The sequence below is a fragment of the Hippocampus zosterae genome, chromosome 16, assembly GCF_025434085.1.
Source record: "Hippocampus zosterae strain Florida chromosome 16, ASM2543408v3, whole genome shotgun sequence".
Taxonomy (NCBI): domain Eukaryota; kingdom Metazoa; phylum Chordata; class Actinopteri; order Syngnathiformes; family Syngnathidae; genus Hippocampus; species Hippocampus zosterae.
The window spans coordinates 6595042-6615944 of NC_067466.1; the positions used below are offsets into that span (position 1 = coordinate 6595042).

General features: G+C 39.8%; 3 protein-coding genes across 5 annotated transcripts in view; 2 read left to right on the forward strand and 1 right to left on the reverse strand.

The window, feature by feature from the left end:
• The window catches only part of dscama (Down syndrome cell adhesion molecule a), a 105355-nt gene extending 98968 nt beyond the window's left edge, over positions 1–6387 (forward strand). Inside the window, exons 30-33 of one of the 3 annotated variants that reach the window (XM_052047721.1) lie at positions 50–199; positions 2452–2649; positions 3553–3855; positions 4407–6387. In XM_052047721.1, the coding sequence (XP_051903681.1) occupies positions 50–199; positions 2452–2649; positions 3553–3855; positions 4407–4786 (1031 nt within the window). In that variant the 3' untranslated portion in view covers positions 4787–6387. Of the gene's footprint in view, positions 1–49; positions 209–2451; positions 2650–3552; positions 3856–4406 lie in introns of all 3 variants that reach the window. The other 2 variants (XM_052047720.1, XM_052047722.1) reach the window with 2 other exon arrangements.
• The window catches only part of ei24 (EI24 autophagy associated transmembrane protein), a 78697-nt gene that overhangs the window by 611 nt on the left and 57183 nt on the right, over positions 1–20903 (forward strand). The gene's annotated exons all lie outside the window — the stretch shown is intronic.
• LOC127588956 (calmodulin regulator protein PCP4-like) lies at positions 7094–20392 on the reverse strand. Its single transcript, XM_052047985.1, has 3 exons — positions 20233–20392; positions 11615–11663; positions 7094–8276 (listed from the first exon to the last, which is right to left on the reverse strand). The coding sequence occupies exons 1-3, from the start codon at positions 20239–20241 to the stop codon at positions 8146–8148; spliced, it is 189 nt and encodes a 62-aa protein (XP_051903945.1). The 5' UTR covers positions 20242–20392; the 3' UTR covers positions 7094–8145.

Below are 20903 nucleotides of genomic sequence, written 5' to 3' on the forward strand. Positions count from 1 at the left end.
TATGAATATTTAGTGAGTTGCTGAACTTGCCCTTGTTACCGCTCTGCAGACGACAGGTCCACTGTGTTACTGACTGATAACGACTTTGGGGAAACACAGAAACAGAAGTCATCCACGGTCACCCACACTGTCCACTACCAGTCTCTCTCCCAGGCCACCGGTCCTCTGGTTGACGTGTCTGATGCCAGACCAGGAACCAGTAAGTCCAGTACGGACCCCTTTTTTTTACTTCATAAAATATGCAGTTTTCCTATGTATGCACGTGAAGCGATTTTTTTTTTTCATTTTGTACATTACGCTAAATGAATGAGATGCCAATTTTCAAACTGTAAAATTAGCAATATTTTGGGCAATTGTGATTAATATTCTACTGTGAGCTACTTTGTGATAGAGATGTCACAATAACTGTGATATTGCGATCTTAAAATTGTCGCAATGCCGTCCCTGTCACGTAATTATATTGAAAGCAGTGCATCGCTGTCCCCCCAAAAAATAAAATAAAATATTCACAAACACTTCAGCAGAACATAGGATTGTTAACAATATTAGACCATAACACTTGGGCCGCTTAGCCAACAGGAGCACCACGTTATGTTTCTGTTTATATTACCGTACATTTGGTTTTGTTCCCTCATGCCCTTTTTGTCTTCACCTATTCTCGTCATCCGGGTGCCTTTTGTTGACCAATCAGGTCCCTCAGCCCTTTGTGTCTCGTCCAGGTGTTTTCTCGTCGTCTCGTCACTTGGCTTGTATTCAGTTTCATGGGTTCTCAGTCTTTGTTGGATCGTTGTGTGTGTCTCTGTGCACTTGTCATGTTTTGTTTCTGTCATAGGTTTTTGTTACTTTTGTTCAGTGTAGTTGTCAGGACTTTGTATACTTCAGCTCGTGTTTCCATCCGTGTTTCCGTGTTTACTCCTGTTTGTATTTTTTGTGAATATATTTTGCTCAGTCCACCCCGCTCCTCCTGCCTCACTGCTTTTTTGGGGGTCCACTACCTACCATCATGCAAAACCTGACACAAATGACAATAAAATGACTGGCCAACCTTATTTCTCAGTCACTGCTATTTTGTACAAAGACAATATTTTGCTTTACATTTTGATATGCATGTAGTATTAGGAGCTTTTTTTGTTTTGTTTTGTGTCAATAATGTGGTATTTATCATTTCGTGCGATTAGTATTGTGATAATATTGCAGCTTGATGTTTGGATACTGTTACATGCGTTGTGATTCCCATCACTAATATGGACAATGTAGTGAAGACAACATTACTTCAGTATTACTTCTTGAACTTAAATGGAATCACCTTCTAAATACATACCCATAGTTCAATTTAATCAAAGGTGTATGGCGGCGTTGTGGTCAAGGCCCTTCGCCTCATCCACACCTAAAATGTTCAACCATTGATCATTATTTTGTGCGCTGGGGCAGAGTCAGACTGAGTGCAATTGTTGTTTCTGTCAAACTTCATCATGTTAAGTGGCAGCCAACACAACATACTAAGTGTTGTTATATCTAGAATGTCATTTTCTGATGAAGCATTTGTGAATGTCTCAATGTTTCGTCAATTAATGTGTCCCTTGGTAGTCAATGTGAAAATCAAAATGCTTAACACACACAAAAAAATGCTGCAAACTGTTTTTAGAGTCTAAAGTGACATTTAAAAACAACATCCAATTGTAGATTTTTAATCCACTGTCTTCGTTCAGTGTTGAGTATTTTAACCTTTTGGGAATGGTTGTGTCATTCTTTAATAGTCTGTATTAGTCTTAAATCTATCATATTTACTACCAAGGAGAACCATGCTTTTACCTCCAATTGATTTGATTGTTGTAACTGTCTTTTTACTGGAAAGATCATGCAACAGCTGCAGTTCAGGTTCTGACCAGAACAAACTGGTCTATAATTCACTGAATGGTTTAGGTCCTGAATACGTTAAAGAAATGCTGATGGACTATATATGGACCCATATGGCTCTGAAATATGCAAACTTGAGTCAGTTCGTGGAGCGCAGAGTTCAAAGTAAACATGGTGGAGCTGCATTTAGCCTGCATTTTGCTGCACACAAATGGAATAACCTGCCAGCAGAAGTAAAGTCAGCCCTGAGTTTAAATTCATTTAAATCCAGGTTAAAAACGTTTCTTTTAAAAATTGCAGAAACCCACTCTTATTTCTTTACTTTTGTTTTTAAAGTTTTCTGTTAATGTTTGAATTTACATTCTCCGAATTTTTGTAAGCGATTTTTGTTGTTTTTACTTTTTTCAACTGAATGTTGTTAACTGTTGTGTTTGTGCATGTTTTTAGGTGTTGTGTGTCTTTGCTTGTGTGAAGCACATTGAATTGCCTTGTATATAAAATGTACTATAAAAATAATCTGCCCTGCCTTGCCAAAAAATGTATCCCACCCTCCATGATTTGCATAAACAGATGGACTTTTACTCTTCCTCACAGACCCAACTGCCCGCCGCACAGCCAAAGCTGGCCCGGCTGCTCGCAACCGGTACGCCAGCCAATGGACACTGAACCGCCCACACCCTCCAGTCTCCTCCCACACGCTAAGCACTGACTGGAGGCTGCCCACGCCAAGAGTTGCAGGCTCTGTCGACAAGGAGAGTGACAGCTACAGTGTCAGTCCATCTCAGGATACTGGTCAGCATCTATTTTTATGCATGCAGTGTCATTAACATCAGTAACATCATTGTATTTTCTTTAACAATGTTACCATACATCACAAACACTTTACAACTGAAAAAAAATGGTGGTTGAATTTTATCAATTTGATCAAAAGGGGTTGCACAAAATAAGAAACTGTTTTCAGGTACCTTTTTAAAGTAGATGAATACCATATATTACTCCAGAGTATAAATGACACCAGCCATAGAATGCATAATAAAGAAGGAAAAAAAAACATGTCACATTTTTGGGGGAAGTTTATTTGATCAAATCCAACACCAACAGACTTGTCATCTTGAAAGGCAATTTAAATTAAAAACAAAATAGAGAACAACAGACTGTATAAGTGTACGATACGCTAACATTAAATGACGCATAAACAAACTGAGAACGTGCCTGGTTTGTTCACATAACATATTAAGAGTTATTCAGATAACTATAGCAGAAAGAACATGCTAACAATTTTACCAAACCATCAGTGTCACTCAACTCAGGAGGTTTAAGATGCAGCGCTCCCTCTTCTACGTCGCTTACATCAGACTCATTGTCAATTTATCAACACTGGCCTTCTTGCGGTTCAATGTGAACATAACATGTGAAACGATCTAATAATGTGTTAATAATTTCACAGATAAGTCACGCCAGAGTATAAATCGCACCCCCAGCCAAACTATGAAAAAAACTGCAATTTATAGTCCGGAAAATACGGTAGTCTACTTATAAAAATATATCTGGATTTAGATTATTTTTATTTTATATTTTTGCAACCACTTGACAAAATAAAATGGAGTAAATGCTACACAACATTTTTTTTCAGTACACAAAGTACTACTGACCCTGTACACTAATATCCTCCGCTAACCTCGGGCCCATACCCAGACCGTGCTCGCAGCAGTATGGTGTCAACGGAGAGCGCTTCCTCCACATACGAGGAGCTAGCCAGAGCCTACGAGCACGCCAAGATGGAAGAACAGCTGCGCCACGCCAAGTTCACCATCACCGAGTGCTTCATCTCCGACACCTCCTCGGAGCAAATGACCGCCGGCACCAACGACTACACTGACAGCCTGACCTCCAGTACGCCGTCTGAATCGGGCATCTGCCGCTTCACTGCTTCCCCGCCCAAGCCTCAGGACGTCAGCCGGGTCATGAACATGGCCGTGCCCAAGGCCCACAGACCGGGTGAGGCAATTGTTGCCAAAGCCCACGGAGCACATCCTGACTCATCATTGACACATACTATCATTTTTAACTTCCTGACAACTCTAAAACCTCAATGTCCTTAATACTAAGCATCATCTTCTAATGTAGTGTAATGATGAATTTTCATTGATATGTTTCATTGCTCATTGGTCAGCTGGATAAATGACCAGATTGTACACCTAAACCCTTTCATGCACCCTGTAACCTGACGACATGATAAGCTGTCCACTGTAGTATTCGCTGTCCCTGAAAGGGAAAACTTGGCCCATCCACCTCAATTTTATGATTACATTTAGGCTTTAAAAAAAGAAATCCTAGAACACATCCTGGATTTATATTTTCATCAATTAGGAAACACTTGCGGTTCGAATAAAAAGGCCTTAAAAATGTTGTGGGTGAACTCAAAATTTCAATACAACTAACATGATTGCCATAAATGTCAGTAAGGGAGAGAATTTTAAAGATTTTCCATCTTAAATGACTGATTAAGTTGTGTATTTTACACTGTATCCATGTGTTTTGTCCCACAGGTGGCGAGTTGGTTCACCTCCCTCCTTACCTGCGCATGGACTTCCTGTTAAACCGAGGCATGTCCTGCTCAGGGTCATCCAGGGGGTCGGCGAGCGGGGAGAGGGCAGCCATGGGCCAGGCCTGTCTGGAGCCCCAAAAGAGTCGCTCGCTGAAACGGCCATCTCGCATGGCGCCCCCGACACCCACAGAAGCCCCCCAGGCCAGTAGGGACCCAGCGGCCCAGCGGCAGCCCGGCTCAGCTGCCACACTCCCCCACAGAGAGGGTTCCGAGCTGGCCCAGGCCGCCAAGCTCAGCACCTCCCAGGAGTCCCTGCTGGACTCCAGAGGACATCTGAAACAGAGCAGCAATCCCTACGCAAAATCCTACACGCTCGTATAACAGCAGGGGGGTTCTTCGATGGGATTCCAATTCACTCTAACACTGGACTTAACACTCAAGTGCAGTAAACTGTCTCACCACGCAGTTCTGTATATAAGTCCGAGCCCTCCAAGGGTGCGGTCACTTTTACTAATCTACTTTTATTTATTTTAGAACATCCTTTCATCTCCTCTTTGTATTACTTTGCCTCTTTTTTTTCACTTGGAAATGAAAAAACAAAAACAAAAAGATCACTCATCAGAAATGACTGCAGCCAGAGTGTTGCCAAAGAGTAACGGGGGACGTTATTTACTCTTTATTATTGTTCGTTCTTTATAATTGATGAGTGATTATTAATTGTTAGTTGACATCTATTAATAATCATTAAAATTGATTACCATAGCAACAATGTTTTCATGAATAACTTGGACATTTTGGGGGGTTTATTTTTCTGGAGTGGAAGATGAGGATAAGAAGTCTCTTTTTTTTTCCTATGGAATATCGGTGAATGAAACTTGGAACAAAAGAAATTGACACGCATTCACTTTTCAGCTGCTCTCAAATTGTTACTTTTTTTGAAGGAAAAAAAAATCTATTTCCTATGGATGCATGGGGACTGACCAATTCAAAGACAATGACGATTACCATCATAGCTGGACAGCCCAGCCAAGCAATTTGTCACACTTATGAAATGATCCAATGTGAAGATTTATTATTCTTATTACTATAAATATATATATGAAAAGAGAAATCACTTTTATTTGTGGATATTACAGGGAAGAATTGATTTGGTTAATAAAGTCTTTAGTCATGTTTGCACATCTTTATGTTTGAATTAGGAAATGGCGTCTCTGTCGATCTTTCTGTGTCCCATTCTCCAATGGTGCAATATGGAAAAGAAAAAAAAAGTCTATGAAAACTATTGCTCTATACTGTACTGTAATGATGAAAAATAACTATGTTGTGAGTGTACTGGACACATTCCAGCGATGTCTTCAGGTAGTTTGCCACTGCTTGTGTGCCAGGGTGGTTGAGTGGTGTTAGGCTAGAGAACATGGCGGGTTTCCACAACTAATGGTTCACACTTCACAGCGCCCCCAACTCGAGTGTGTCCCAATAGATTCCCCTTCTCTAATGTGCACTAGGAAGAGTCCTCGGGGCTCTCATCCTCCTCAGTAGGTAGACTGTTGCTGCATTGCAGTGATGCTCTTCTACAGGGAATTAAGGGAGAAAAAAAAGTGAGACAATCCAGCGGATCCCCCATTGAAAATTAATATATCGAAACAGAATTTCGGAAAACCCAGAAAAGTAATTTGATGAGAAATATTTTGTTTGTTTGGTTGTTGTTGTTTTTTTAATGTGGGCTACCCTGGTGCGTTTTTGACTTTCTGTTTCTTTCCATTTCTTGCTGAAAGAAGAATATTAGCCATTCTTCTGTGAGGTTATTCTGTCGGTTTCCATGATTCGCTTCATTCCTAACTGTCTTTGTTCTGATGTTTAGTTTTTAATAACAACCAATGTCACATTTTATTTTTGAACATCGGTGTTCACCGTGGTGGCACTGGAATAAAGATAAACTAACACCAAATTTAAATTTGCTGAATAAAATGGCTGTTCCCCAATGTGTGCTGCACAAGTTTGACATGACTGAAGTGAGAATCACGTTGTTGATGATGGTGATTTATTGGAGATGAACGGAGACAAGAATCAACTGGAGAGGTCTCGGCACTGATGTACGTACATTAAAAATGTCATGGTCCATCTTCCTCTGTGGATCACGAATTCGCCTGCAGGTGGCATTGGTGTCCTTTCATTCAACCACCAAATTGAAAGGCTGATTTGCAAACTTCCAATCGAAGACGTCCAGAAAACTGGCCATGATTGTTTTTAATTCTTAAAAATCATTTTTTTTAAATTCCTTGCTATTAGGCCCACTCACATTTTAAAAGACTACAAAATAAAAAGCTATTCTTAAACTGTAAAAGTGGGGAAAAAAAGCGGTTCAAAAAATGGATGGAATGGATGGACTTTTATCTGAGGAAGGGTCTAACACAAGTGTGGGAGTTGCGGAGGAGCACAATTCCAGAGTATCCAAAGCTTTTTTTTAAGATTGTTTCCCTTTCTGGAAAAATCTAATCTGGCTTTTCTGTTGTTGAATACTTCCACTGGTTTTATTTTTATGTTTGCACCTCATTTGCAAAGACTGAACTCTCAAAATCTTGATGGTCATTATTTTCAAAGCAAGCACAATGGATCGTATAACAAATGATGAACAATGTTAGGATGCCATAAAACAAACAAAAAAACATTATAACCATAATAGAAAAATCAACTTACACTTTTTCGACATTTATTTATTTCTCCATCTGTTTTTTGGGTGTATACGAACATACTTAACATGCATCTGTGATGGATAATTTTACATATGAGTCAACTTCTAATCAATGTTGAATCAATTGCAAACTGCAGGAAACACATCACACAAAACATCAAATCACAGACACATCAGAAAAGAGACCTATGTACAACCAGATCTCTGACTTTTACAAATGAGGGACATTGATTAGAACACAGTTGTCAAAGTCAAGGCCCCGGGGGCAAGATCTGGCCCGTGACATCATTTTACGTGGCCCGCAAAAGCCAATCATGTGCGTCAACTTGCAGGATCCTTGCTCAAATCTGTACCGAAATGTCAAACTGTCGTGTAATAAATGGTTGTGTTACCCTTTTTACACTCACTTGAACAATAATAGATCCAAATGTTTGAGTTGACTAATTTCAAAACTCATAATCCATCAGTTTGTCGTGAACAAGTAATAATGCGATAAGACGATGAAACATTTATTTGGTTTCACTGTCATCACGGCCATCCGGGGAAAGATGTAACTCCAAAGTGGCCCGCGACAATAATTAGTTTGACATCCCTGGATTAGAATGAAGAACATTGCCCCATTGGCGTGAAAGCACACGGCCAGAGTCACGTGCTACTAAACATCCGACAAATATTTTTTTGTGGTGAATTATTGCTAACCAAATAGTAAGCCCAGTAAAAGTTTGAAAAACATTTGCGGATTGATGCCGCTGGATTCCCCCCAAAAATCTAAAACAACATCTAAACTTGTGCCTTACATTAACAGCAACGTGGGTATTTTTAATGCAATGATCCACAAACACAATATTGCCAGGATTGCAGAATTATAGGAATGTTTAAAATACGACATCTGAAATATGATGTTAATCAATTCAATAATTACGGTATACAATGACTTGAAAACCGTATCGATGAGCCCGTCTACAACCTCTGTACCCCTCTTTTAGAGTTCTGGATGATGCAATTTGCCAAACATGCAGATGTGAGCAACCAGCTCGCCACGCCACCCTTATGACTTCACATCCTGCTTCTTCTTCTGGAATTTCCTGAACTGCGACTGGATCGCCACAGCGGCCTTCTCCGTCTGTGGGTTGTCCATATCGATATCGAAATCCTCTGGGATGTTAGTCTTCTTTTCATCTGCAGAGAAATAGTTGATGATCACCAGCCAGCAGACTTATCACAAATGATTGAATGAAGCTCAGGATGGACGATCTGTAAATGTTTCATGATTCATTATTGAACCCTTTCAGGGACAGTGGTTACGACAGTGGACATCTTATCATGTTATCAGGTTACAAGGTGCATGAAAGGGTTAACTATTACACTTATTTTGTATGGGAGATTCTCCTTCAGAGCATTCCCATACAAATATTAATATTTTCGTGATAACCGTGTTGTTTGCTGGTTCGTTATAATCTCGACGTGAACTTTTAAGACTATTTCATCCCTCATGTGGTGTAAAGTGTTTGTAACAGAGGAGAACTGGGCAAATGAAAGGGACAGGAGGGAAGCACTGGTGAGTTAGGGCACACAAAGTGCGTGAGTCATGTGTTCACAAGGCACCATTCAAATGAATGCGGTTGCAATTCCCTGCACAGCATACAGGTGGACCGTGCAGTGAATTGTGATCGTGCTGACCTCCCTCATGTATTCTGACGTTGGGCAGGCCTTATGCACATTTAGTCGTGACTTTTTGTTAGCCTTGGCGCCCTTGGGATAGAACGTGACAGTAGAATCAATTCAAATGTCATGACACACACATGCACACGCATTAATCTACTGCACGGGATCAATACCCAATGCACCACAAACTAGATTCGATTTTATAAGCACATCGCTCTTCTTTTTAGTGTATTGTGCTGCTAGCTGAATGAATCAAATTGCCAAAGTGCAAGATGGAAATACAGTATTCCCATAAGAGGATCGTGAAAGGTCAAATTCAAATTTGCTCCCAGGAGAACTTGAGTAAGAAGCACATCCAGTGACTTGATGCAAGCCTCACGTTGAGAATACTGAGTAAACAAACCAAATAGTGACACATTATTTTCAGGGAAAGAAAATTTAGCTTTCTCAGCATCCTTGCAGTTCTCTCCATTCATCTTGGATGGAATTGCAATATCCTGATTGAACGTGACATTTTGCACATTGGAGCAAGTTCAACACTACAAAATAACTGATGAAAAATAAAGACGATGACGAGCAAATAATTACTGCATTTTCCCTACTATAAGGCACACCTAAAGACATTCAATTTTCTCAAAGCCGACAACGCGCCTTATAATCCGATGCACCTTATATATGGTGTTACAGTCTCTTTATATTCCCCATTGAGTAGTTTCCCTCTTCGTGTCCCTATGCCATCTAGAGGTGATTATTAGCAGGAACCATAGCTTCTATTCTATGCGCCTTATAATGCAGTGTGACCTATATTAAAAAAAAACAGTTTTAAAATAGGCCATTCATTGAAGGTGTGCCTTATAATCCGAAGGGCCTTATAATGCAGAAAATATGGTAACCTTCCTGACCCTGGTTGTATGTACCCTCAAAACTATAAGCGTTTAAATGTTGCTACATTGATACATTGGGTAAGAGAGTGTCAGAGTTTTTCTTGGACAAAGTGAAAGAAATGACTCGGCACACAGGGAAAATTGTCTTCATTAACGGCGGTTGTTGCCCCGGTAATCACGCTCAGAGTTCCCTGTCCGCCAGTTTGAACTTTTATTGTTTTACATATGCAAAATACAAGAAAAACACTGCCCCCAATATTTTCACACCGCACCCCCGGTCCGGCCCCTCGGTAGTGATTGGTTACATTGGTTTAAGCTTTGAACCACGGGTACGTTGACGCTTTTCTGTCTGGTCTACAATGAATTAACAAGTTGTAGACTTTGCAGATGACAAATGTTGCCTGGGCGCGACAGGCGTTCTCAAACCGTCTTTTGATGTTCAACAACGCTTTGTTCCCAAATTGTTTATTCCCACTTTGTGACCGAGTCTACCCTTCTTCCCTCTGTCCACCCTCTAGCTTTGACGTGATGATTGTGGACTTCAAAATCCCTCCGCCCAGACGGCCTGACGCCTTTGCGCACAGGCATTTGGGGGCGCTGGATACGCACCCAAACGTCTAGACGTGCCCAAATTAAATGAAACTTTAAACATGATACAATTTTGCTCATAGATTTCTCCATCAGAGAGCAAATGAAGAGGACAGGCCAAATAAATGCAGGTCACGCCTGTTTCAGTTTCCATTAAACTGTCTTGAATCCCTTCTGACCACTGCCGGGCACGTTTCATCACCTCAAACTTTTGCAAATTAATCTACTCGAACATGAAGCCTGTTATCAGCCAGCCCAGGAGAAGAGGGTTGGTGACCAATGTTCTCCACATTTTCTTTGACTGCATGCACTGTGTGTTAAGGGAGGCCGTGTAGCGGTTAATACATTGCTATTAACCTACTGCAGCTTTCGTGTGATGAGAAGACGGGCTCCAAGGGGTTGTGGAGTAGAACACTCTAACATCTAATAAATTTTCAGTTTCTTTTGCATTCAACAGTCTTTTTCCAGTGCTCACTCCAATTACAATATTTGACAATTCTTAATTTCAATTGTATTTTGATTCCAAAGTATACACAATGAATATGACTGGAAATGGTACGGTTCGCTGTGGTGCCCCTATTTTTGAGCATGACAAATTCTGATTTCAAATAACTGAGAGCAGCAAAGAACAAAATTAAATGACCACTTTATTTTTTCTCGAAAAGGCTCAGCCTAATTCAATGATTGAATTGGCAATTGTACTCCAAAATGTTTAAATGCAACTCAATTAGAGGGGGGAAAAAATGTGACTGTGTAAGAATTATTCAACCAATTTTACTGTGTACTTCCACCGCCTGAAGCTAGGCAATGGGGAGAAAAAAAGGCATTCACTACTTTGAGTTTCCTCTTTCATCACATCTTCTAATTTTGCAGGGTGGCAGCTTTTTTTGAAATTTGTGCCATTTATGAGTTTCAAAGGCTCCTGCCAAAAAGGGGAAGCGAAAATGTATTGTTTATACACTGGAGGGATTTGAATTGCATTAAAAAACACCAACAATACTACGCGACCCAGTTTGGAAAGTAGGTCTTTGCAGTGGATTACAACCATTTCCACTGCGGTTTGTTTTTTTTTCGTGTAATTGTCGGACACTTATACATAATTCTCCCTCTGAGACAGAATGATGTGTATGTGTTACTGTAATAAAGGGAGACATCATAGTGAGTTTTTACAGCGATGACTAACATCAATTTTAGATTTCATACAGAGCATTGAATTATTGATTTATTGGGAAATCAATGTACAAATAAACGTCAGAATCCTACTGTGTGTGTGTCTGTATGTGTGTGTGTGTGAGACAGGGGAAGTGTATCTGTCTAGGTTCTTGCATCCTCTGTGTTTAGGGACAGACATCAACATGAAATATGATGATCAATACTTACCTTGGCCCGCAGATGGTTTGCTTCCAGTTATGGCTGTTGACATTTGTTTCTGTGAATACACATTTAGCAAGATGTCATTCAAATAAATACATCATAGAGATTAAATAATTGGGAAAAATATTCATTTCAACATCCTATCCATGAGAATGTCACAAAACACACTTGACAGAAATGTATCAACAATAGAGTGTGTAGGATTGTAGTCCAACTGATTGATTTAATGAATTACGTCTCTAGATTAAGCGCCTGTATAATGATGATAACATTTTCATTTTTCAATAGTGCTTATTGTTATTAGAGTCGCATAGCCGCATTTGAGCTGGACCCAATCCCAAGTGACTTGGGCCAGGTCACCAGCCCAACACAGGATACATACAGTACTTGTACAGTCAAACAACCATTCACACTCACATTTACACCTTTGGACAATTTTAGTGTCTTTAATGAATCTAACATGCATGATTTTGGAATGTGGACGGAATCTGAATTATCCAGGGAAAGCCCCGTGAAACAGACTTGTTAATCACTCATCTACCATGCAGCTATCCTATTAAATATATTACCTTCATCATCATCATTATCATCATCATCATCATCATCATCATCATAATAGTAATAGGGTCCAAATTTCCCGGTCAGCTGAGATAGGCTCCAGCTCACTCTCCACCCAAATGTTGGCAAGTGCTCAAGAAATAAAATGGGTGTACAGTATAAAAATTAACGTTTTTATATCGCACTGTTCAAAAGTCACGTATTACGTCGCTATATTTTCGTATTTTAACCAGTGCAGCTTGAGACAAAGCCCTGTCAAAAAATGCTGCATCTTCAAAATAGATGTTATCTTCTAAACAGGTACAGCAGGAGCATGTTCGCTCTGCCTGTTCTCAGAGCTCCCAGCTATTCTCCCCCTGACAGGCCGACGTTGCACCACAACCAAAATCACCAAATGTACTCAGCTTGAAAAAAATAAGAACGCTTTGAATAAGCAAAGATGTTCCAGCATCTGGGTTGCTACAGCTGCTTCATTCAGATTCAATTTGTTCACTCTCAAAGCACATGGAGAACTATTCCCGGTATCCTCGTATCTTTCTTCCCCAAGATGAATGATATCAATACACGAGACTTGTGATTTGATTTTGCTCCTGAGCTATTTGATTTGTTTCCCCAGCAGAAAGCATCCCTCTCTCACCCAGCTCGACCTGAATTATTAATCCGGTGCCGCCGCCACTGAATTTGAAAGAGCAGAGCAGATTTGATGAATGAGGGTAAACAAGGGACAATTAGATTTCCACAGCCACAAAAAAGGGAAACTGTTTGACAGTGTGACCATCTGTTTTAATATGTACACATCCTGTGTCCGTCCTTCAAGGATTCTAGGCATACTGATTGATCTCATCAATTTGTGGTCTGGAGCAGTATTGCCACACAGTGAAAGTGCCATGTACCCAGAAGTCTCTGCTAACAGTTTGAGTGCAATCTTATATGAACCCTTTTGGGGACAGAGGTTACTATAGTGGACAGTTTATCAGGTTATCGGGTGACAGGGTGCATGAACGGGTTAATGATGCAACGATGTCAAGATGTAAGATTGTGGACAAATGCAATAAAATCAAATTAAAAAGCACACATCCCTTGTGAAAGATCGTATGTCAAATGAAACAATTCCTGATCCACATTTTTTTGTTACAACAGATCGTTAAGTCCACGGGTAGTGAGGTAATGACAGATGTTATTAGTGTTCGACACCAGAGCAATGAATTGGACTGTGTTAAGTGTTTGTTTTTTTTGTTTCAGAGTGGCATTTGACATTTAATAATGTATTGGTACCTTTAAGGCCTAAAGGTACCAATAAATTGTTGTCAAACTCATTTTAATTTGTGTTTCACTTATGACTGAAACCATATCAAGAAGTCAAGAATAACTGTAGATTCAACTATTGTTTAAGTTAATATCATGAGGGATTTGGTCATAAGATAATGCTGAAAATATATCTCTTATTTATTACATTGGCGAAATAAACATTTTGGTAGCCATTTTAGAAAGGATCATGGAAGTTGACATGTTTGAGCTGCTCTCGCGGGCCACATAAAATTATGTGGCGGGCCAGATTTGGCCCCCATGCCTTGAATTTGACACCTCTGCTTTAGAGGCTCAAAGTACTTGGAAAAGTGATATAATTGTAATGATAACATCACCAGATATTTTTTTTCTAAATACTGGGATGAATCCATAAGGACTTGAGTGTGGATGGTTGATGGGGTTGTAGTTTCGTATTTTGCAGGCAAAATAAATTGTAACTATATGTGTTGGAGAGCTGCCAGTCTTTATTTTCATGTCTGTCTAGATCGCCTTTAACAATGCATCCAACCTCAGCTCAAGGGTGCAATACTATTATGGCAACTTCTCAAAAGAATTTCAACTGCAACGGCCAACTTCAGTTGCATTAAAAATCTCCTTTGACTTACGGTATATCGTTAACCATATATTTCTCACCCTACTGCAAATTATATTTTTGTTACCTCTTGTTTGACCAAAAATCAAGAAATGGCATCTAGTTCTGATAAAATGGTTGCAATTTCTCCATACACAGAAAGAAATCTGACTGAGGTTTCTACTCCTCAGATTTTTTTTTTTACTATGTATGTGTGTGTTGGGCTGCTCTGTTCTGATAAAATAGAGATTATTTTTGTCTTCAAGTAAATGAAGTATCAAAGGTGAGCCAAAGATAGAACACAGTGAAAACAGCAATTCTTTGATTCAACGTAAAACAGCCGTTCTTCATTTGGGCATCATCTATTGTTTGGCTTTTGTTCTGCAATAATATTTAAAATATACAGTACAACTACCGCAGTGATGATTATAAAAAGGGGGGGGTGTTCATCCATTCAAAATGTTATTCGCATTACTGTGCTACTAACATGGATTGTGAGAAGAAGGGGACATGTGCATTTAAATTCAAACGACAATTTCAGACCCAGTGGAGCAAATATCAATTTAGATGATTTTCGTGGCCACTCTTGCTTGCCAGCTTACAGGTTTAGCGCTTGCTCAAATGTGTCAGTCAGATTTATTAGCCAAACATGTAAAGCACACAAAATTATGTGTGCCAGATAAATACCATTCCTGTAATACCGATATTTATAAATAAATATGGCGAATCATAATTTTAAAATAAATCAAAAAGAGATTATCAAACAACTGACATGGGTCTGAAAGAGAGTGAGTTGAAAAAGGAGATTTGGTCAGGCTAAGCCTCTCAGGCAGGTCACTCTGAACTCTTTTTAATCTTCATTTTGGAGCAGCCAATTGAGGCCCAAAGATTTTTAATCTCGGTTTTAGATCAGGACACATTTTGGTTGGGACAAGGTGAAAAGATGTGTGATGTAATCAGAAAAGACTCCGGTGCACGACGTGTGACAATATAACATTTCCATCATGTCCAGTTCATTTGGCCCTTAGTGTTCACTGGCCCTTGCCCCCACATACCAAAAACATGAATGACCCGTAATGAATTATAGACTAATCTAAAATTACGTGTACTGTCCAATGTTATGTGCATTTTGGCCGAAGCATTTGTTTTCCTTGAGTCTGCTCAAAGTTGCGTCGCTAGAGGCAGCGAGCCCAACAGATGAATGACATTACTTTCACGAATAATTATGTCTCACTGTCGATTTTGTTCTCACTGCCACAGGCGACTTACAATTTGAAAATTTTTGATTAACAGCACCGTTCGTTTCCTCTTGAGAATTCAAACAGTATTTATTCAGAATTATGTCTCAGTCTGGGTTGCAATTATTTATTTATAGTCATATGTCACACGGTGAGGGATACAACGCTAAGGGTCTTGGCGTCCAGGACATGAAGACATGTTGCATGCAATACTGCCTTCCTTGAACAGCTTTTTAGAACTTTCATTTCAATGCAACCTTTTGATTATTTTAAATGACATAAAATACTGTGGGCAGCCCGGTGGTCCAGTGGTTAGCGCGTCAACCTCGCAGTGCAGAAGTCCCTTGTTCAATTCCAGCTATGACCTCCCTGTGTGGAGTTTGCATGTTCTCCCCGAGCCTGCGTGGGTTTTCTCCGGGTACTCCTGTTTCCTCCCACATTCCAAAAACATGCATGGCAGACTGATTGAACACTCTAAATTTTCCCTAGGTGTGAGTCTGAGCGCGGATGGTTGTTTGTCTCTTTTTGCCCTGCGATTGGCAGGCAACCGGTTCAGGATGTCCCCCGCCTACTGCCCAAAGTTGGCTGAGATAGGCTCCAGAACCCCCCGCAACCCTTATGTGGATAAGTGGATCGGAAAAAGAATGGATGGATAAAATACTCTCACGCTGTTTTGCTGCTATATGCTTAACTTTAACCCTTTCCTGCAACCCTGTAACCAGATCACATGATAAGCTGTCCACTGTGGTAACCGCTGTCCCTGAAAAGGTTAAAAGGTTGTCGACTCTTTTCTGCATGTGTTGATTTTGCAACCCACTGCATGCAAATTAGTCATCTTCCTTACTATTATATTGTCATCAATCCCCCGATGTCAGCCTGCGATAGAAGTAACCCCCTCATGCAAGATGGTAGGGATGATAGTTGTACCATGTGAGGATATACCGTATCGCAACTAGACAGTGTTCACACCATAAAAACTGTCAACATTTGTATCGCAGAAGACTGCGTCAACAGAGCAAACGAGAGAGCGAGTGAAGTTGTTGGTTTGTGGACTATTTTTGGTTCCCCTGGTAGTTCATGCTCCCCAGAGAGATACCATGCTGCACTCAGGATCTATTAACATTTAACTAGGAGACAGCAAAAGTGGGTCACAGACAGCTAATCCGAGCACCGTTACAGTACAACCCTTCAGCGGCCTCTCCACCACCAGAGTGAGTGGCAGTCTCAGATCCCTGCTGTTGGACTGACTGAACATATCCACGTGAGAGAGTACAAGAAACAGTCTATTGTGGATTTATTTACAGTGTACAGTTTTGATCTTTTTAATACTGTCCCAAAATAGCTTTTGCAAATAAAAAGGAAAACTGAATCTTTGATGATGTAACAAATTGGCGGAACAAGAAGCAGTCATCGGACCTATACTTGGGCTTTAAAAAAGAATGTCTTAAGATATGAATTTTGAATCTGCATTTCATTTTCACTGCTAAACCTTATTGTCTGATGTATTATGGGGGCTTTTATATCAGCATCTGCTGCTGGCACAGCTCGTCCCTGAAGTGAAAGTGGCTTTAAAAAAACGGGCTACAAGACATTTTACAGATTTAGGAGAAAGTTAAAGCATCACGTCCAGGGCAAAAAAATTGAGAAAATAATCCGACAATTAGATTGCTATTTTTCCAAATATATTGCAATCACAGTCGACCGTGAGGAAAAAATATAAACCACGCTTCTTCTCAATTGTAAAAGGCCCAAATGCGTTGCAGAAGCCTTGCAGGCATCAGTATTGCAACGAATGAATTCCTCCACAGACCCTTTTTTAATCCTTTCATGCACACTGTAACTGTTAACACGATAAAATGGCCACTGTCGTGACCGCTGTCCCTGAAAGCGTTAAGCATTTCTTCTCCATTGTGTTTTGCATGAGCTGAGCCTATCCAAGGGGCAGAGAGCACTCTGGACTGGTCGCCATCCAATTGCAGAGCACGGATTGACAAACAACCATTCACATACACACCTTTGAAGAATTTAGACTACTAACTTTACCTAAGATGCATGTTTTGGGGGAAAAAAAAGTTGAGAATAAATAAAAATAAACCTATTTTCAATTTGTGAGCGCAGTCTTCAAAACATACACAAATCCTACGCATTTGTGTCAAAATTTTGTCACTTTAAAATTCTATTTATAGTATTGGAATTGGCTCTTTTTTTCCCTATGGACAATTTTCCCAGGTTTATCTGTCCTTTGTTTTATTTTAAGAAGTTGACTGACAGCACAAGAGCCTAATGGCAGTTTAGGTGGATTACAGATTATTTCTTTGTTCTCTCTGTTCATTGTTTGAAGAAGGATTAAGATCAGTCTCCAGAAAGAATCACAGATTAAAATGTTTAATACATATACAGTAATTATATACTGTATATACAGTATATGTGTGTGTGTGTGTGTGTGTGTGTGTGTGTGTGTGTGTGTGTGTGTGTGTGTGTGTGTGTGTGTGTGTGTCGGATTATATTCTGATCACCATGTACCATGCTGAATTTTTTATTTATCAATGCGAAATCAGCAAAAGCCAAAAAAAAAAATCCATCCACTGACACTTTTCCCAATCTCATTGTATTGTCCTTTTTTCACTGATCAGCAGCTTCTAAGACTCTGATCTAGTTAATTTAATATATCGGGCTCAAGTCTACTTTGGCTGATGAAACAAACCCTACGCAACGCTCTCAGCATAATTAAACTAGGTGGCAGATAAATATAGCTAAGGTCACTCAAATGTTAATGCGTTGATTGTAGGGTGTCAGTAAAAGAGGGCTAAAAATCTATACATGTATTTTAAGTGGTTTTATTAAGGTGAGAAACAGTTCACGTAACAAGTTCACATTATACCTTCCTATGAGCATTAATTCAATTAATTCAACAAATGTACATGTAATATAGCAAGGATATCCTGTTGTTCTGTCAACTTGGATGTTTTCTTTTAAATGCACTGACTAAAGATGCAATTAAATCAATAAGAGGTGTTCAACAAACTGCTGTTCAAATCGTGACAGGATGTACAGTTGTAAAGACAGAGGCATCTGATGTTTTGATTCTTGTTTTTTTTTTTTTTGGCCTACAACTCTTCCGTAGAAATGGACATCTGACAAACAGAGGCAAAATCAGAGAAAAAAAATCGAATGAAAGCACTTGTAGCACAGTTAATATGCAGGCAAATGGGATCTTCGACATAGAATTCTATTTTGTGTCAGGCGCGAGACAGTCTAAATCTGGAAGGGGTGTGTTAGACTAACTTTTCACTAAAATTGAGGTACTTATGCAGACCCGTGCAAGCTGGGTTCAGAGTGGTGCTTTTTAAAAAGGGAGTTTTGCGCCGTAATAGGTGTGCACACAGCCGACTTGTTCCTCCTCTCTTCAAGACTATAATGTCAAACATACAGTATCAAATATACACTACAAGACTAAAAGTTCAATGTATTGCATCACCCGCACAGGTGCATGCTTTACGCAGGTAATCCTCTCAAGGGCAGTAATCATTCACCAGATAGCTTGTTTTACTGACCTTGAAAAAGAAGGTAAGAAAAAATTGAAAAATCTTACTGCGACAAAAACATAAATAGTTAATTGGTAGATACGATCACTCAATATGGTTTAAGTGGGGTTTTTTTTAGTAAAAACATTAAAAGTCCTGCGATTGGCTGCCAACCTGTACAGGGTGTACCCCGCCAACTAACCCGAAGATAGCTGGTGCAGGCTACGGCATGCCCGTGATCCTCGTGAGGATAAGTGACTCAGATAATGGATGGAACAATGGAAGTCCCACGGACCACAGGCTATGTGTCGAGCTCCACCTTATTGTACTCTTATTGTACCTCTTGTTTACAGGCAAACAAACGATGAGTATTTCAATGTGTACAACAAATAATTGCAGACACCATTAAAATACTACACTGTAGTCTCAGACTCATTGAAATGACTCATCCTAGTGACGGGATGCTGAAATGAACCAAGTGAGGCAGTGCTGCCTGTACCCCATCCAGCATGTTTTTACGCTGCATTTAGCGGCAGTGCAGAATGTCAAAGTGGAGCCGCGTTGAGCCATTTTATGCTTTCAAGTATGGTCCTGCACTTGCCATCACGTTTCCATTTGTCAGTCATTACTGCTGGTCATTCCCTCAAAAGTTTGTATTCATGTCACAATTGTCTTGTCACAACAGCACCATGTCAGCTGGACAGTGAAAGACAGTACAAGAGAATTGTCATTTAATTAGGAGTGAAATTAGACCGAGCAGCCACAACAGTTAGAAACAGCTGCCACATTTGATGACCAAAATGGAAAACTGCATCAAACATTGTTTTACATAATAGCTGATAATGTGCAGTTTATATACAGTTACAACTTGCAGTGGTGTTAAAGTGTACACAATTTAAGAGAAAGATGTTCGTAATATTTCGGTTACCTCATTTGACTACACAATAGGGCTAAAGATGTTCGTAATATTTCGGTTACCTCATTTGACTACACAATAGGGCTTAATTAAAAAACACCTATTAGAGTGCATTGCAAGTTACACCCACAGCATCAAACTTTAAATTAGCAGCTCTTTGAGAGTATCCACGAGAATTATCTTTGTAATGGCAGAAATTACATTAGTCTATTAAAATTTATTTTATTAAGGCAAGTATTTTTTGTTTGTTTGTTTTTTTGTATCTCACTCTAGGTCAGGTTTAAAAGTCACAACAGAACACAATCACGTCAATTTCTGTTCTAACAAAAAATAGCGCGTCACCAAAACCATCATTAAAATGAACCGGATTCCTTAATGTGTCTTTCTGCACATTATTCCATCGTTAACTAAACAGAAGGTTCTGAAATGAATATCATACAGTTTTGCGTGGAAAATGCCTCCAAAAAGTGTTGGGGTTTTTTTTCTTCTTCTGCTTCTGGGAAACCTACCTCACTCATGGCTGCGCTGTGTGCGTGGGTCGAGTTATTAGCGTCCCCCGATGCCTCCAACTAAGAATCCTGTTTTAAGGGCTCCTCTCACAGAGATGTTGGCTTTTATACGGGATGCGTAGCTTTTTTTTCTCTCCTCCTCGCGTCAATCCACAGGTCCGATAAGCGAGTCTCTAGCGCCACGCTGTGGACCAACCATCAATTACATGCCTCGTGCTTTGCCGTCAGGCAAATTTGGTGTTTTCGAATGGCAAAAATAAACTTACCCCATGCCTATGCAAACTGATTGTTTTCATAAGAGTTTGGGTAAGCTACTTACTTAGAAAAAGATACAATTAATTCTACAATAAATAAGGATTCGTTACATTGACGATAAATTCAGCAAGCTATAATAAATCAAGAAAAGCAGTTGTCCTCGTCGTCCACCGGGGATGAAAAGGCGTCTTAAGTGGACCTCGTTAGTTAACCATATTTAGAACGTACACAGCCATAATAACTCATCTTACCCTAAATACCTATCCAGACCCCCGAACAAAAGAACCTAAAAATGGTTGGCTGATAATAACGGGGCACATACAGTATAGAGACAGACAGGGTGGCCCTAGAAATTAGAAGTAAACAAAATTACGCGTTAGGGCTCTCAATGTTAATTGTCACGAATAGAAAATAGT

Coding starts and splice junctions, on each gene's coding strand:
- LOC127588956 (XM_052047985.1), bottom strand. Junction 8,277..11,614: donor CAAACCATCTGCGGGCCAAG/GTAAGTATTGAT, acceptor ATTTCTCTGCAG/ATGAAAAGAAGACTAACATC.